Raw genomic sequence first — 14,044 nt, 5'->3', positions numbered from 1 at the left:
AAAATAAACACCCTAATACGACTACAGTAGCTCAGGCTCGGTCATCTGCAACTATTATGTTGAATTCATCCATAGTGAACATTTTGCAAACTGTGCAGCACCATACAGTCGGTGTCTCATTAGCATTAATAGCTGTATTCTAACATTGATACTTTATAACATGCTGTAAATCTCTACATATACCGTTAGTAGTAGCAAATGCATCCTTTAGAAATCTTTTTTTTATTCCGGTAAATATTTTTCAATAAAATCCTTCAGCAACAAAATTTCCTCTTTATTCATTTCATGAAACATGTGCTTGAAAACGTGGTATTGGCACGAGACTCCAAGTTTTTTCAGTTCTTTTTGGGTAGCTTTTCCCCATGCTGGCAAGACGAGAGGATCTTCTGTTCCATGACACTGTAGAAGAGGTGGAGAAATTCCAGGATTTTCCTTTAATTTCTGCAAAAATAATCAAATACAATTAGTAAGTTCTAAAGAACAAGAGAGAGAATTTAGTGGAAACAAACAAATACTGAAGATAACATCTATTCTATTCTATTCTATTCTATTCTATTTTATTTTATTTAGTGCTAGTTATTTTAAATGCCCAAACTTGCATCACGGTAAGGCTGAGAAAAAAAAAGATCTCTGTTTCTCGTTTCCGCATGCATCATTTTGAACTATGCGCCTCAAACTGTTTTTTTCCTTCTAAAGCATTCCAAAATGCACTTGTCTCATTTTAGCTCAAAAAAACGCCTCGCCGCCTCATTGAAACGAAAGTATTTGTTTTTCATGGCCTAAGCTAAGCACAAATATTATGGTATTGCTATCATGGTAGCAGGTATTCAATAGCTAAGAATGTTAAGCTGAAGAAAGCATGGGAGTCTCATTGAGACCATGGTGCTCTCTGATTTCAAAAGAAAATGCATAATATACTGAAATCTCTTAGGTTAACAAACTCATTTCTAATAGAATATTTGTTTTATTTTTCAATGGAAATTCAACCATTTGGCGGGATATGCTGCCTCTGGATGCTGTCAATCCACCTAGATCTATTTTTTTTTATTGATGAGAAATAAAACCAGTTAGTCTTTCTGTGCCTTAAATGTCTCTTTGTTTCACACTTTTGATTTATGCATTTATATCTATTTGATTCGTGCATTGCAGCAGCTTATTCTCATTGGTCGATTTGTACCACATGCAATATCCAATGTTTGTCAACAAAAAAAAACTCATTATGATTCATTCACGTTAAGAAATTACGGTCACTTTCATAAACTGCTTATGAGGGTGTTTTCGCAAGCCATTTGATAATGCACAACACTGATTCCTGACTTGCTAACAAAATTGGTACATTGGCCCTTGATGCATGTCATTTTCAAATACTGGTGACCATTAATGCTATTCTGAAACTATTCTCCTACATGCACTGAACTTTCATGTTCAAACTTTATATATTTCTTAAACTTGATAACTCACAGTGACCATGTACTGTGACTATTAATATTTTATGAAATTTTGTTTAAATCGTTTGAGACATATAATAAATCCATATTTTTGGAGTATCATTTGTTCATCAAATCACATGCAAGATTTGAAGCAACAATAGGTGTAACTTTTTTTCTTCTCTGCCAATTTCTAATGGCCATCATCAAAATGTGAACACTCAAAGCATGTACTTTACTCACTCGACTTAGCACCCACCAAATGTGCAAATTTATGTGGTGGGTAAGATTATATCGCAAAACTAGGCGTTTAGGTGTTCTATTCGTCACATAAAACCAACTGACTAAACATGTGGAATTGTTGTTGAATCGGACATTGATAGCGTTGAGTTGAACAGATGTGAGGTATAATTCAAACTTGTTTATTTATACATCAATACGTTGTACAGCAAATACTTCTTGATATAAAATATGGATTGTTAAATAATAGTTTCATGAAGAGTTGACATCGTAGAGAGCATAGAAAGGAGGGTGTGCGCAACAAGCATCAGGTTGTGAAGCTACCGTAGGGGTAATTACAGCGACGGCCTGAATCGGGCTTCTCACGACAGCACTTTGCCTGGTTAAAGTAGTTGATAACGTTAGAGCGACATTTGTCGTGGTGAAAACTAATTGGAGAAGTGCCAAACACGTGTTGGAATATATCATGCCAAAAAAACATTCCAAAAAAATAAAAAAACACTTATGATTGGCACATACAAACGAAACGCCTATCACTTCCAAAATGCTCCAAATTTAAAAAAAAAAATATTTTTTGGCAGAAATCAATTCCAACAAATCATTTTTCAACATTGATAATCCAATTATACATTGTGTTAGCAGAAGGCCTTGAGGAATTTCCATAGAATGTGTAAGTACAACACTCTATTCTGATTGGTTAATAACAAACTTGTCTATGACATTGTTGCAGGTCAGATAATATTAGACAGAAATTGCTGTGCATCGAGAGATTGCAGAAACATTCAACAATAAAGATAATGATAAAGATCTTGACTTCAATTGTTTTCTCATCAGACACATTTTGATTGTATATTATTATTATAAAATGTGTTATAATCTTTTTTGTGACAATTTCTGTTTCTTCATTGTAATAGTAATCAATGACAACACAACTAAATTTATTTTCCCCAAATAGATGTAATATTCTCCCTTATTGGTAAACTAAAATAGTCATTTGCATAATTTTTCGAGGGGGGTGTTCAGCTACGCACCCACCTAAAAACACAATTTTTTGTTGAGTTGAGTAACATGGGCGCTAAATTGAGCGAATATGGTATCGATATTTGATGCATACAATCAAGTGAAAAAAGATGGCCGTGGGGTTGCAATCAGGTCTCCAGAGGGCAGAATCTATTGAATCCAGTTTTGTCAAAAGAATTAACCCCTGGGATTACATTACAAGATGACAACATACCAGGGGCCCTGCACATAATGTCAAATAGGTTGCCATCTTGAGTGGCTATGCCTCTCTTTGACGCACTCTCGCTGATGGCTTATGTATCACTTCCCCTAATAATAATGTGCCCTGCGCATCATAATTTTCTACAGTCCCCATCACCTGACTGATTTCAACAAAATGACCCTTAGCTTTCACATCACATTTTATGTGACATTGCCCATGCAATTGTGTCTAAAACAATATTTCTATAAGATTTGCTCATCTTTATGTGGCTAAATTAAAAAACAAAAAAATTTACAAAATGACAGCTATTGCTGCTTCAATTTCAACAACAATGTTGCCAACTATACTTCAGACCACCATTAATTACATGCTCTATAAACCAATGGCAATAAATGAATTACAGACTATACCTGGTATACATAAGAATTTTCATTCAAAAAGGATGAGAATGCAAACACTCCTGCTAAGTCCCTGTGTAAACGATAGCCTAGATGTAATGCCATTGTACCACCCATAGAAAATCCACCTAGAATGAAAACAAGAACAATTATTAAAACTGCAGAGCAGCTTTGTCAGGTAAAAATTTGAAAGCTTAATATACCTCGATATGTAACCACTGATATACATGCTATTTTTTGCAGAAGATGCTTTGGTCATACGTGCTACATGCTACATAGCATGTTAATTGGTTAAAGCATTCATGAGACACAAATGCTCCAAATTGTGGCAATTTTTGCCAAAAATCCTAGATGGCGTCTGAACTGTGTGACTGATCAAATTTTTTTCATTCAAGAATAAGTCAATAAATGTATTTTTTACTAAAAATATTCATTAAAATAAAAGTAATAACCAAAGATAAAAAAAAAACATATCTAGTATATACAAGCAATCAGGTTAGATATTTTGTCATTTATATATATCAAAAGCTGGCACAGGATCAACAACAACAGACTTTAATGGTTCTTGAATATGTACAGAGCATGAACAGACATATAGACGATCTCTGTATGTAAACAATGCATCCAAATTTAATATTAAGACTAGTTCTTCTCTTCTTTTCTTGCCATTTTTAAATCTGCTTGTTAAAGGTACCTTTTTTGTATTTTGTTTTTGTATTTCTGTAATTTTATTCAGCGACCTCTATAAAAATAGGTACATAAATTCTGGAGTTATCGAGTATCTATTTCTATATGAATGGCTCTTCTCAGTCTCCTTGACAGTGGAACAACTCAATTCAAAGGTGGTCACAGGTAAAACACTTTTGACACAGGAATTTCCTGAAATTTTGAGAAGTTATTTGCCACGACTGTTAAAATTTTTAAAAAGACATCTTTGTCTGTGTTTACTTTCAGAATCAGGACTGGAAGTATGTCTACCAATGATCGTTATTAATTCTTTAGTATTTGTCATTTTTTTGGGCCAAATTGATCACCTCCTGTAATGCTGACAAGAGTACTCGATACTAGTCGGTAGTCTCACTCCCATTTACAAGTCATATTTATAAATGTAGCCATGTAACCATGACAACTGTTAGGATACATATAAAAAACAAAACATGATATTTTAAATGAGTATTTTTCAAAATAATCAAATGATTAATTGCATTTCTATTGGCTTATATTATAGTGTTGAATAAAAGACAAAATCAGTGACAAACAAAATAAATAACACAAGTAGAATTCTCATAGAATATCATGATAATGTGGTATGTGTAAAGCATGTCAAACAGTAAAAAACATATAGGCTGGGTTTGGTTTGGTCTCCTACTAACTTTCAAATGTATGCCATAAATTTAGAATTCACAATGCCTGGCTTTCAGAGCGTACAGTTGTATTGTCGCTATACAAAAAAACCTTTCATTCTTAAAAAGGGTGATTGAGGTGCACAGTGACATAGGGTCAATAAAGTCATGTGAGTTCAACCAACCTCATTGTCAGATGAAACAGTGTAAATTAGATGAGTCTAGCCATTCTGTCTGGTTATATTTTAAACTTTTAAACAGGCAAATTTATCTGTACTTTATCTCAGAGCTGACTTGGTTATTATTTCTACTATAATATCAGCTCTTTCATTGCATATATCTACTTGTTAACAAAATTTCGCTTTAAATTTGTGAGATACAATTTTGCAAGTCAGTAGAAATTGCGAAATCTTGTAGCAGGAAATATTTCTTGGGGTTCCTACAACATCGACTTTTGAATTTTTTTTTTTACAGAAATGTTATAATATCCTGAAATCTTGATAATTTACAGTTTACAGTAAGTTGTAGCATGTACCCTTAGAATTACTGTAACCATGCCTTCCCAATTTCTGCATTATACTCAGTGAGTTAAAAAAATTAACTCCTCAGTCTACAAAAGTGATTTTTTTTAAAAGATTTGATCTGTGAATTACTTTGGTTATCAAGTATAATAGGCATGCTGAAATCTTGTAGTCAATAATGTAGTTAAGTTATACTGTAAGTGTTGATGGTCAGAAAATGGATACAACAAGTCACTGTCCCATCTGTATTTGGGTGCATTTGATTTGGGATCACAAAAGGGAGACAGAATAATGTCAAGAAAATTTCTTTGAGATAAAAAATGATGGTATGTATGAAAAAAAGACAATTAAAAAAAACAGCTCCCACATCGTTCCATTTCATTGAAACCCTAAAACAAAATTGGACAAACAGTAAAACTGCTAAGGAAACTTGAAAATAAAATAGTGCAATTAGTACAAGATGCAAAAAACAAACTCAAAATTCAGAATGGACCTATAATAACGATACACTTTCTGCCTGGTTTAATCTTTTTTTTGATGGCTAAAGTGAGAATAAAAGTCCTAAAAAAATACATTAATATATCTAAACAAAATTTTGCATAGAAAATTCTGGCTGAAATTTAGGTGGAAAAAATGTTGACCAAAAAACTTCATGTAATTTCTTTAATCATCGCATATAGGTTCTTATAATCTGCATAGATTTCCATGTGTATTGTTTAAAATACAGGCAACTGTCATTGAGAATTAGATTAAAGCACTAGTCAATTGTTCAAAATTTCATATAGCCACAGTACTACATATAGCATATGAAGTTGAATCACTCAAATGCAGTAGTTTTAATGACTGAATGGAATTACCACGTCCTGTGAATACTGTGTGGTAAATAAATATGGCAAATGTAAAAGTTACAGTTGATGAAATCTGGGAGCAAGACTTGTTGTAGGTATAGCATACTGGTATGTAATATTGCAATTCTTTATAATAAATGAAATGTGGATATCTTTATTGCTACTGGAAATATAACTTTATCCACAGCAATACCCACATACTTATATGCAGAAGGTCATGTACATTCACTTACCGACAATGATCCGATGTTTTGGGATACCTTCCCTGACTTCAGAGTTGATAAGTTCTCCAAGGAGTTCAGCTGATGTCATTATAGAGTCATCATCTTCAGGAGACTTGTTATCAATTCTCTTTCGATCAAACCACACTGTTGACATGTGGGACTTCATGGCTGTGTATGGCCTATTAAATCAAAAAACATAATGATGATTAGAAACATTGTTATGATTCTAAGAATGAAAAAAAAAACATTTTTTTTTAGAAAAAAGCTTTTTAAGTCTAACATGAATGAATGGCTTCAAGTCAGGTGACCATTAATGAAGGATGAATGATATTCTATCAGCCGGCAAAATCTTTTGTTTCAAATGGAATTGCAATTTATTAATGATTATAAAAAACGGGTTTGTGAATAAGATTACAGATGTATCTACTGGAGCCAAGCTTAGCTTGACATTCGATCAGTTTTCAAGATCTGTTCAACTTTTTATTTAATCTCTATATATTACAATATTTTTTTTTATTTATATATGAATAATAATTATATTTATTGCGTTCGTATCCCTATTAAGATTTTGAATAAAGAAACAAACAATAAAAGTGAGAATAAAAATACATACAGGAAAATAAAAATAAAAAAAAAAACACTGACAAGCAAATAAAAGTAGAAAAAAAAATAATAATGGAATAATGGTAAAGTAAATTGGATTGTTTTCCATATTTGTGTTGGTGAATGTTTGGATTACTAATGCATGTACATGACCTTATCTTGAGTTAGCTGACTATATTGTTTTCAGTTTTTCCTCTCTAGTTTTGAAACAGTTCTCCATGTATTTTGCTATTTGTTTATTTTCCCCCTTGTTATCGTTGTCTAAAATCTGTTTACAATTTTTTTCAAATTTTGTTTTTAGTTTTTCTGATATTATTTTATCTATAATTGCATTGTTCGCATTTTGCTTTTTTTCTTCATGCCACAAGTGGTCTATATCTAGATCTTTAAGGTAGAGATGCAGGTTCAAGGGCACTTGGGAGTGAAATTTTTTTTTTGCTTTTTATTATCCAAACAGTCTTGGCTATAGACTTAAAATTTTGTAGAATTGTGAATAGTGGAACATACTTAAAAAACAATTTTAAAATATAGATAACAGGTGCAAACATTATCTCATTTGAATGCTTAGCAAAATTTAGCAAGGCTGTACATAAATAATAAAAAAGAAATATAGTGAAAAAAAGAAATGACGGGATCTCCATATTATGCACTATATTTAACTTTTAACAAAACGATAATACATTTAAATTTAAAACTGTTACAGCCATTTTAATTATGAGCATTAGCAAACTTTTTACTGAGTGAATTGTTATGCAAATTAGCAATTATCTCAATTTCTTTTTAGTGCACTTTTCAGAACTTTAAAAAAAAAAAGCTCCTAGACGCTTTGACCTTTTGTTTTGAATTTTCACAAATGATTGACAATGTGTTTATCTTCAAAACACCTGGGGCATTGTTTTTGATTGAACAGTGTTACAACAATCGTACAGACAACTAGCCTGGGTGTTAATTTATGCATAAACTTGAAGTAGTGAAATTTGAGCTGCCAACCTGCAAAATTGACAACTGGTAGACAGTTTTCAAGATGGCACTTTATTCATAGTGAACAGATGTACAATATCTCCTTTGGCACGGCCTAATTTCTGCTATACCACCAGAATGGAGAGGCTGTACTCCCCTTTTTGTTAGACCAGAATTGCCTATTGGTTTGTACATTAACAACATATTTTGTCCATTGAATATGGTAACATGTAAAATAATATGGAATGCTGTTTCATCTCTTTATTTTATTCCACCAAAATGTAAAACTTATTTTCAGCAGTTGTTTCAACTAAATAAAATTAAGTGGGAAATTATTTTCAAGTTACCATTTAGAGTTACCATTGAAACAAAACTCCAAGAATTCCAGTGGAAACTAAATCATAATGTTTTATTTACGAATACTATGCTTCACCGTATGAGACCTCCTCTCGTCACCTCTAGCCTTTGTTTTTTTTGTCATAATAGCGATGAAACTCTAACACATTTATTCGTTACATGCAACTATGTTACTGTCCTTTGGACATCAATATGTAATAGATGCGGTGAATTTTTAAATACCCCAGACACTTTCACAGATATTCAAATTTTGCTGGGCGATGATCAGTTCTCAAGTTTGTTGAACCATATCATTATTATAACTAAACAAATTATTTATTTATTATTACATTAAATGGCACTCCAACTTCATTTCGTCTGGTAGAAAAAAAAGTTATGGAGACAAAAGAAATGGAATATTGTATATGTAGTAAAAATAGCACTATCGAATTGTTTCAGGTGAAGTGGGGAAACTTTACCTAATGTTGGTTTGTGCATCTTCCAATTTACAATCTACATTTTTTAATACAATTGTAGTTACATGGTAATCTGTCTTCATTATTTGTTGGTTTTGTTTTGTTTTCTTTTTTGTTTTGTTTATTACTGTATTTACTGTATTTATTAAAGTCCTGTAATTTTTTTGTTTATGGGTAATAAAAAATATTTATCAAAAAAAAAACAAAAAAAAACAGATGTACCCATAAACCAATTTTGACAGGAAACAGAAGCATGGTTTTTTAAATCACTTTTGACCAAAAAAGCACATTTTTGTGCATATTTCAAACTACAGTGTCCATAAAAAAAAAATACTAACAAAATTTTAAAATTCATACAATAAGCTTTCCGAAAATATATAGTTTTGTGGACAAGGGAGGTCATCTTGGTTTATTAATTAACTAATTAAAATACCTGTCAGGTTAATTGCATCTCTACCTTAAGTATAAGTTTTAAACCGGGTACCCAGTTGTAGGTGCCAGAGTTGTCTAGTTCTAATCCAAGACTGTATGCTCCATATACAAAAGAATTTTCAGACATTTTTTTATTCACGACCAGTATTTGATCATCTGTTTTATACCTGTTGTGATTAATGGATACCTTCCTAATTCTAAAAAACATGCCACATTGGTCGCTTTGCTGTTAACTTTGAGTAGGTATCGAGTATTTTTAGTATTTCATGAGTAATTGTTCCATTGGTGACATGATATTCATATACATCTTTTGGTGTTTGGTGTTCTGACCAGATTTCTGCACAGTATAAAAGTATTGGTTTTATCATGGTATCAAACATTTTAAGATATGTTTTTATGGGTATGTATGTATCTGAGAATAATAACCGTTTCATTTTGAAGCCTGCTTTCATAGCTCTATTTTTAAGATCTTCTTGGGCCAAGTCAAATTTACCAAGTGTATGTTGACACTCTTATATATATATATTTTTTTTTAATTTCATCCTCACTTCATTGTAATTTAACTCAAGATCCTATAAAGAATACTATATCAATAAAATTTATTATTAATAAAATTGCTGGTATGCATTGTAAGAGTGGCTTTCAAACCTGATTTACCTGGCTGGGGCTGATGGGTATGTAATCCTGACATGAGGGAAAACCAGGTCTTTTCCAGTTCCCAAAACATCTTTAACCCATGCTCTTACCCCCTCACCGGTATCGCCTGTTAATATTAAAAAACAAAGGTTTACATAATGCGAACGCGGAAGGCGCATTATCAAATCATCAAAAATAAAAAATGGCTAGTGTGAACTCTCCCGCAGACTACCATTGTTCCATTTACGGGTAACCCTTGCGCGGTTACTTTTTAGATACAGCGCCTCTAATCACTCGCTCAGTATCAGGGGGCAGTAACCATTGAATAAAAAGCACTAATTTAGTAATCACATGCTGGAACTAACTCCAATGGGTTCTTTTAGCCGGATCATGGAACTAATGGGTCCACTATTCAAAATCCTGGGGGTCGTCGGAAAATTTGTTGAAAAGAAATGTGCAAGCTGGACACACAGTAAGAACAAAATTGCATGCAAGGCACATTCGAATAAAAATGTACAGATACGCCACTGTTCGTATGCCTGGTCACATTCTTTAAGCCACCCCCACAATTTAAAATGGTTGATCCCTAAATATGGTTCCATGGTCCAACCAAGTGTATTACTATCAAAACAATTAATACATGATTCTTGGTATCATCACCTGATCCATGTAGGAATATCAGACTTGCCGTATGTCTGCTGTGAGATTGTGCAACAATGCAGCGTTTCAGAAGCGTTGTTTTTGCAGCCATGATTGCGTAGTATACGATATCTCGGCAAGCATGAGACTTGAGCTCAGCGTGATTTTATCCCTTCGTAGTTGTACGCATGCGCAACAGCGTCCGTAACAACAAATTGGTTGCCATTGAAAAAAGGACTGACTTATAATATTTTCTAGTTTACAAGATCAATGCCAGGATTATCTACTCATCCAGAGCTTCTAACAAGATTATTCTACAATTCTGTATTCCTCGTATGTTAAACTTAAGGAATATTTGTCTAGTAGGAGTAGAGTTTGACCGGTAAGTTGTGGCCGCTCTTGCGAAGTTATGTTGGATGTTCGTCGACGGTGATCAATTTAAAATTTAAATTATAATCCACCCGTCCGGCCGGTGGTCATTCATAACATATTCGTATCGCAGCTGATACTATATTGTTTTTATTTTATTTTAATGATTTACACACAAATATCCATTCAGATTAAATATCTATGTGTTGATATCGGAGACCGGGAGAAAATGAACATCTGATCCGTTGTACATTGTATACGCCATGACAAGTTTGAAATACAACCTGTGGATCTAAATTTCCAAAGATTTCCTTGATACATGTATTAGGTTTCGGTCGCCTTTGGCGGGATTATTTGTTAATGTTTACGCTGTTTTACTGTTAACCACTCTGCAACTACCATCAGCCACTGATCCATTTTAGATAAACAAAATTCCTTTTACTGAAACTAACTTTACAGCAAATCTCAGAAGTATTGGGGCAACTAGTTAAGGGAAAGATTGTGTACTAGTATATGCCCTTCTTGATAACTGCAACTATTCCCTGCATATACAATTAATTTGGGGGCGATGGAAGGTAGGGATCGGATTAGAGTCTAGATTAGGGGTGCCCCCACAATGAAAAGGATTCCATTACCATTCATTCTTTCACCATCGAGTGCTAGTAATGTTTAAAAAAAATATTTTAAACAAGTTTTCAAGTTTTTACTAGGACTGAAGAGTATGCAAAGTATTTTGCGATGGTCAGATCTTCTTAGTCAAAATCAAAGTTGTCAACAAATTAGTGAGCAAGTTTCTTAACTTGCTGCCCTAATACACCTGAGACTTGCTGTAAGCTTTTGGCATTGTGCGTTCAACAACCATACATAACTGTCAATGGCATGTACAACACCAATGATCTCCATCTCTTTAACTTTTGTAATGTTGTGGGGTGCGGCTGCGTTTAAGTTGAAGATTTGTACACTCAGTAATACATGCCTTCATCAACACTTTGCTGTTCAATTGGATGGTTTGGATCATGCGTAATTATTCACAATGAATATTATGCTAAATTAATTTGTACCTTGTTGTCATCTTTTTAAAGTAAGTAATGCCTTTATTGAAATCATATCCTGTTCAGGATCTGGATTTTTAAAATACAATAAAGTTTCAAATACATACAGAATGGCAAGACGAAAAATACAAATGAAGACCTAGTGAAAAAATAATAAAATCAAATAAAAACGGAGAACAAGAAATGGTTAGAAAAAACAAAACAGAAAAGGTATCTTAATAAGTTATATTAATTATAAAGCAGCTGGTATTTTTTGTTTATGAGTGTCATTTCTTAAATTGAAGCACTCAAAGATATATTCTGTGATGCTGTATTTTCACTCACGAATATGACTGCAGGATACATGGCATCAATTGTGAAAATAATATACATCACAAACATCAGGGTGAGGCTATCATATTATGTTCACATATTTATTATTGTTAAAATGACCTCTAGTGTTAACAAATGAATAAATGGTAGCATGTAGAGTAGTATACACCTACTGCACAACTGTAAAATTAAAACTTGTTTGAACAGAAAATAATTTCTATCTTCTTATTTTTATCTTATAAGGCAGCGTCAGTGATGTAGATAATTATTCTGTTTACTGGTTACACTAAAAGAATAGAGCTCTGATTACAAGTTGATTGTGTTGTAAATGCTACACATTTGTAGCTGATCACAATGAGTGTATACTAGCCCACTCGGGTACTGGCTTTTATCTACATCACTGAGTGGTCATTGCATGTTGTTTGTTTATTGTAGTTTACATGTGTTGCATATCAAACATGACACAGTACAACTGCTTTCTTTTAAGCATTTTTATTGTTATCAGCTACTTACTTTATGTAAATATATTTTGCAAATATATCAGCATTTAGTATATACCATTTGAGTATTACTATAAATTTGTGCTATTTTTGCTCAAGGAATGATACAGTGAAAATAAAATACATTGAATATACCTTTTTCCTTATATTTTACATTCAACTCGTCAGAAATCAGTAATAAAAATCCATACAAAACACCCAAAAATTCTTTTCAGTGAAAATTAATTCCAGCCAAAATAAAGTACTTTACAGTACATGGAGTAAAAAAAATATCAAAACATGCTGTTCAATTTAATCACTACAGTCACTGTGCAGTGTTCAGATTTTGTTTTCCAATTTAGATGTGAAAACTAAATAACAATTTCTTCCTTTTGACAAATAACGATGGCTTGGGTTATAACAAACTTTGCAGACAATTTTCAATTTAATTGGGTATGCAAGAGTTTGAAGAAAAAGGATTTAGGTTCGTGGGTATTTCAAATTATTTGTGACAATCAGAATTACCAATCTTATGTTACTACATGATATTTTCATATCTTACAAGATTGTTTCACCATAGGAAGCAATGTTAAGTGACTCAAACATCGCTGTCTTTAGGCTATTTTTTTCTGTGAAATGTAGTTGCGTGACCATAAATCAAATTATGGAAATCTGAATATCTGTTCTAATACCCGTGGACTACCTGATGGCATCTATCTAAACAACTATAGCACTTCTACTCACCATTCTTTTAGGATAATTGAATGACGTAGATAAACATCAAATTGAGTGTTGAGTTATTTGTTTTTTTGATGGCCTCAGCTTCTTTGTAGACAGTCATTGTCAATAAATACTTGGTAAGAATAGAAGATTTTTATTTTTCATTATTTGATGACATTGGCATGACCTTCATCACTTCAAGGTAATTGCTTGAGGTAATAAAAATGTTCTTTGAGAGATTAAAAGAAGCAGATAAATTTGTTTTCATACCATTATATAAATTTGTATGTTGTATATGTAATCTATGAGAATAACCTTGGTGTTGAAACCATCATAATACCTCTCAAAGCAATTTATTGTATCCGAACTACCCTCGTAAAACTATTACTAAGTTCATGTTTGGAATGTTATTTCCCTCACCCATATACTGTCTTCACATTATTGTAGTTGTTGACTAATGAGATAAAACTATGACAAAGACATAGTCAATTGGTTTTACAAGTGACTTTCATGAACTTTTATGACATTGGTAATAATTGGTGTATTTGCATTGCTAATGTTTTAGGTTTTAGCAACTCCATCTCAGTCATTTACCGGTATAACATTTCTATATACCTTCAGTTGTTGTATATAAATTTTTAATATTAAGTAATTTCAACTAAATATCACCCATCTATCTAAATAGAGTAATCAGTTAATTATAGTGCTTTAATTAATTCAATGACTAAAATACCTGTACTGCTGAATCCTTTCAGCATAGTGGAGGTTTCAGCAGTAAGGTCAATAATTGTGCATGCTCAAACTTGC

General features: G+C 32.5%; 2 protein-coding genes across 8 annotated transcripts in view; one reads left to right on the top strand and one right to left on the bottom strand.

Annotated features, from left to right (window-relative positions):
• Positions 1–203: 203 nt before the first annotated feature.
• Positions 204–10,429, bottom strand: LOC100372868 (lysophospholipase-like protein 1). Its single transcript, XM_002732937.3, has 5 exons — positions 10,327–10,429; positions 9,688–9,793; positions 6,233–6,402; positions 3,300–3,415; positions 204–441 (listed from the first exon to the last, which is right to left on the bottom strand). Exons 1-5 carry the CDS (start codon positions 10,415–10,417, stop codon positions 223–225), a joined length of 702 nt encoding a protein of 233 aa, XP_002732983.1. The 5' UTR covers positions 10,418–10,429; the 3' UTR covers positions 204–222.
• Positions 10,430–10,525: 96 nt separating this feature from the next.
• The window catches only part of LOC100372717 (tubulin polyglutamylase TTLL5-like), a 35,070-nt gene continuing 31,551 nt past the window's right edge, over positions 10,526–14,044 (top strand). For all 7 annotated transcript variants that reach the window (XM_085508289.1, XM_085508294.1, XM_085508282.1 and 4 more), the window contains exon 1: positions 10,526–10,687. The gene's annotated coding sequence lies outside the window, so the exon portion shown is untranslated. The remainder of the gene's footprint in view (positions 10,688–14,044) is intronic.

The sequence above is a fragment of the Saccoglossus kowalevskii genome, chromosome 2, assembly GCF_978046115.1.
Source record: "Saccoglossus kowalevskii chromosome 2, keSacKowa6.1, whole genome shotgun sequence".
Classification (NCBI taxonomy): domain Eukaryota; kingdom Metazoa; phylum Hemichordata; class Enteropneusta; family Harrimaniidae; genus Saccoglossus; species Saccoglossus kowalevskii.
The sequence above is the reverse complement of the archived record's forward strand: the minus strand, read 5'-3'. Positions and strand labels throughout refer to the sequence as shown.

What these genes read in the sequence shown, in the direction of transcription:
- LOC100372868 (XM_002732937.3), bottom strand. Translation starts at nt 10,417, where the DNA reads ATGGCTGCAAAAACAACGCTTCTGAAACGCTGCATTGTTGCACAATCT. An exon ending in AAAACATCGGATCATTGTCG is followed by an intron (nt 3,416 to 6,232) that starts GTAAGTGAATGT and finishes TTTTCATTCTAG; the next exon opens with GTGGATTTTCTATGGGTGGT. An exon ending in AAAATTCTTATGTATACCAG is followed by an intron (nt 442 to 3,299) that starts GTATAGTCTGTA and finishes TTATTTTTGCAG; the next exon opens with AAATTAAAGGAAAATCCTGG.